We start from the raw sequence: 3,899 nt of genomic DNA, 5'->3' as shown, positions 1-3,899 counted from the left end.
AGCCATGCTGCATGCATGCTGTATCACTATAGGGCAGGAGTTGGCAACATTCTCAGGCCGCAGTTTGCAACCCAGTTTCCACCGTAAGCAACTACTCCCCTGCTGCAGTCCCAGCCATTCCTGTTCTGTGCTTCCCCCATGCCCTTCATCTGCCTACTGCAGCCTCTGCCAAAAAATATGCCACCGAAGTGTGGTGAGTGACAATTTGGAGCAGCCAATTCGGCTGCGATAGTAAGCAGAAGCGACAGTGGGGGTCTAAGAGAGCAGCCCTCCACACAGAGCAGGGATGGCTGGGTGGCAGCAGGTGATTGGCCTTACATTAGTAAAGTGCTGAACATGGAAAAAACCCTATAGCAGGGCAGCAGCCAGGGACTGGCATGCCGTTAGTAAAACATGGGCTGGATCCAAACTCCATGCAGGCCAGATCTGGCACATGGGCCATAGGTTGCCACCCTCTGCTGTTGGGGGTTAGCTATTTTGTATTTGCATTTCTAGAGAAGCTGAGAGAGCTGAATTTCTTTAATTGATGGGTATAGGTCAGCAGGTGTGTCACTGTATCTGGGACCTAATCCAAAGTCACATAGTCCATGAAATTTATGAGCTTTGACTCAGGTCCTTGGATATCTTAGCAGCAATGACTTACTGAAGGCCAAAGTCTCTTGGCATCACAAGCTCCATACCCTGCTAATTTATCCTCTGTTCTCTTTGACATGCATTGATGTTAGAGGACCTTGGGGTTTACCAGTTATAAATATTCAGAACTGATGGTTCTGGTACTGGGCTTCATGTCTGTCAAGGCAACATAAAGTTCCCAACATAGACCTGCTCAAGGGGCTGGCCTTCTATCTTCTGTCACAGTGCCATAGCTCCCACCTTTTTGGGATGTCAGCAAGCAGAATGTGCTTCTGGGCTAATGAAGAATAGCTGCCGCTTTGTCCTAGTCATGGTTCCCTGTCCTCAGACTGAGTTTGGCCCATGAGGGCCTTGTCACTGTTGCCCTAGCAGAGCTGTGATGGAAAACAGGACCCTTCCTGCATAGGTCTCTGCTCAGGGGTGGTTGGAGTCTTCAAACTTAACAACTCCTTAGAAATGTATAAAGCAGATCAACACCCAGTAGAGTGTATTTACACAGCAGTCACTGAAGCAAGGGAAAACAAGTTTTATAATGAGCTCGGTGCTGCCCCAGTTACACTGCACCCAGCACTTATCATAGAATCATAGACAAGTAGGGCTGGAAAGGACCTCCAGAGGTCATCTAATTTAACCCCCTGCCTGAGGCAGGATCTTCCCTATCCAAACCGTCCTAGAAAATCCATAATCTAAACTCTACAAAAGACCACCATCAGCCCTGACACAACACAAACCTAACACCCTGAGCTGCCACAGGTAATGCAGGGGAATCGTGATAGCCAACATCTTGCTTCTATGAAATGTTGTCAATATACACTCAAGAGATTCCTACAAGCGGGCCATGTCCCCTGCTACAGAAAAAAGCAAACCCCCCACACAGTCCATACCAGTCTGACATTAAGGTAAAATTCCTTCCTGACCCTAAACATGCTGATCGGTCTGACCCTGAATGGAGAGTCATGACCCTCTATCCAGGTACCTCTGGCTTGGTTCAAGGAGGAACATTGGCACACCCCAGTCAAAGTCCCCAGTCTTGGCTTTAGTCAACAGCCAGTACCTCTGATGGAGTCTTAAAAATACCCTGACACACATAGCAGAAAGGGAGGTGCAGAGGCAACCAGTAAAGCCCAGAAATATGGGAAATACCCGTAGTAGAACATAAGCATAGCTACACCTAGATCATTGCTGACCAGTAGCTTCTTGAACACTTCCAGTGATCGAGAGTCCACAACTTCCCTAGGCAGCCTATACCACTGCCTCATTCTAACAGTGAAGAAGTGTTTTCAGATATCCACTCTAAACTAAATTTGCTGCAACTTCAAGCCATTGGTCTGGGTCCTCCCTGAGCAAGAAAGAAAAGGCGCTTTCCCTCTTCTTTATGGCAGCCCTTCAAGTATTTGAAAACTGCTGTCATGCCCCCCCTTGTACCTGAACTGGCAAGTTTCAGTGGATTAGTCGGGGGGGGGGGGGGGGGGGTGTATGTATATGTGTACGTGTACGTACTCACTCACTCATTAGCAGCAATTCCAGGATTTAATAATTAGCTCTCCAGGAAAATATACAATAATTCCACTATAACTGTGTCTGAACTACAGGGCTTCTGCTGACACTGCCCTCACAGTCTTAGAGGAATCAGGGATTGCCCCTCATCACACCCCAGTTGACAGCTGTGCCAACACAACTCTGTAATGTGGCCCTGGCCTTTGAGAGCCAAAGCATGGTGGAACCCTGCTGCATGGGTCCATCTGAATTTCTCAGGCTAGGCACCCAGTACCACTGCCTGTTTTGCCTTTTGATGTTCCCATTCTTCCATTTGTCAACCTGGTCTGGGAGCTGTTTCAGATGTACTGTTTCAGAGTCACATAGTTAGAAGGAGGCATCTGGAATGTGAAGCTTCTGCCTTCCCAGGCCAAAATGTCTGTTTTTATGCAGCACTAGGCTATCCTGTTCCAGGGCTCCCCGTCTCCCAGAACTTCTCAGCAAGAGTGTTGTGTTTGAAAATAATGATGCTGAGATTGACGAGCTTGAATGACAATGCAGTATTCAGTGCTCTAAGGTATATTAGCAGGTGCTTTCCTGATGTTAGCATTGTTGTCTTATCTTGACCAGATTCTCTTTGTCCTGGGGACCTTGTTTATAGCCATGTCCCTGCAACTGGACCGCAGAGGCGTGTGGAACATGATGGGCCCCTGCCTCTTTGCCCTCGTTGTCATGATTGCAGCATGGGTAAGTGGCCACCATGGGTAATTAGAGCCACTCTGAGAGTCGCTCTGATTAAAGCACCTACCACATTTCGTATATCAGCATCCCTGCACTTCAAAATGGTGGCAGGGGCACTTTAATTTAAGCTCCTCAAACAAACTTTAGTTAAAGCACCCCCACCACCATTTTAAAGTGCAGGGATGCTGATACATGAGACATGGAGGCTGCTGGAGGTGCACTAATTAGCACGTTCCAGCGGACTTGATAAATCAAGTCTACTCTGATGCGCTGTGATTACAGCACATCAGAGCAGCCTCCCTGCACATCTACAGGCACCCCTAGATCTGCTTTAAGAGCATAATTGTGCAGGCTATGTCTCTATGGGCTCAGTGATGAGCATGGGTCTGTTCATAGATTCATAGATTGTAAGGGGCTGGAAGAGACCTTGCAAGATCATCGGGTCCAGCCCCCCTGCACTAGGCAGGAAAGACAACTGGGGTCAGGTGACCATCCAGTTTCCTCTTGAAGATTTCCAGGGTAGATGATTGTACCACCTCTGGAGGACATTTATTCCACAGTCTGGATACCCTAACTGTGAAGTTTTTCCTAGTGTTAAGCCTGAAGCCGTCTCCCAGGAGTTTGTGACCATTACTCCTGGTTTTCCCCAAGGGTGCCCTGGTGAACAGTTGTTTGCCGAGCCCTTGATGTAGTCCCCTGATGTAGCGATAAGCTTCTACCAAGTCCCCTCTCAGCCTCTCTTTCTTAGGCTAAAGAGGCTCAACTCCCCCAGCCTTTCCTCATATGGCTTGGCTTGCAAGTCTCTGATCATACAGGTGGCTCTTCTCTCGACTGTCTCAAGCTTTGCTAACCCTTCTCTGTTTTTGTGCCTTCAGGTTTACTACAGTATGAAGCGACAGCACTGTTACCCTTCCTCATGGAAGCGCTGGGTTTTCTACCTCTTTCCAGGGATGACTTTGGCTCTTGTAGCCCTCTCAATATATGCATTTATGGAAACTACTGACAACTACTACTACACACACAGCCTCTGGCACATCCTGGTGGCCAGT

General features: G+C 48.1%; 1 protein-coding gene across 1 annotated transcript in view; it reads left to right on the top strand.

Moving 5' to 3' along the window:
* The window catches only part of TMEM8A (transmembrane protein 8A), a 50,381-nt gene that overhangs the window by 46,302 nt on the left and 180 nt on the right, over positions 1-3,899 (top strand). The window contains 2 exon segments of the mRNA XM_025200641.1: positions 2,740-2,856; positions 3,726-3,899. The exon segment at positions 3,726-3,899 is cut by the window's right edge and continues 21 nt beyond it. Of these exon segments, the coding sequence (XP_025056426.1) occupies positions 2,740-2,856; positions 3,726-3,899 (291 nt within the window).

Source organism: Alligator sinensis, unplaced genomic scaffold (genome assembly GCF_000455745.1).
Source record: "Alligator sinensis unplaced genomic scaffold, ASM45574v1 scaffold410_1, whole genome shotgun sequence".
Lineage (NCBI taxonomy): Eukaryota > Metazoa > Chordata > Crocodylia > Alligatoridae > Alligator > Alligator sinensis.
The sequence above is the reverse complement of the archived record's forward strand: the minus strand, read 5'-3'. Positions and strand labels throughout refer to the sequence as shown.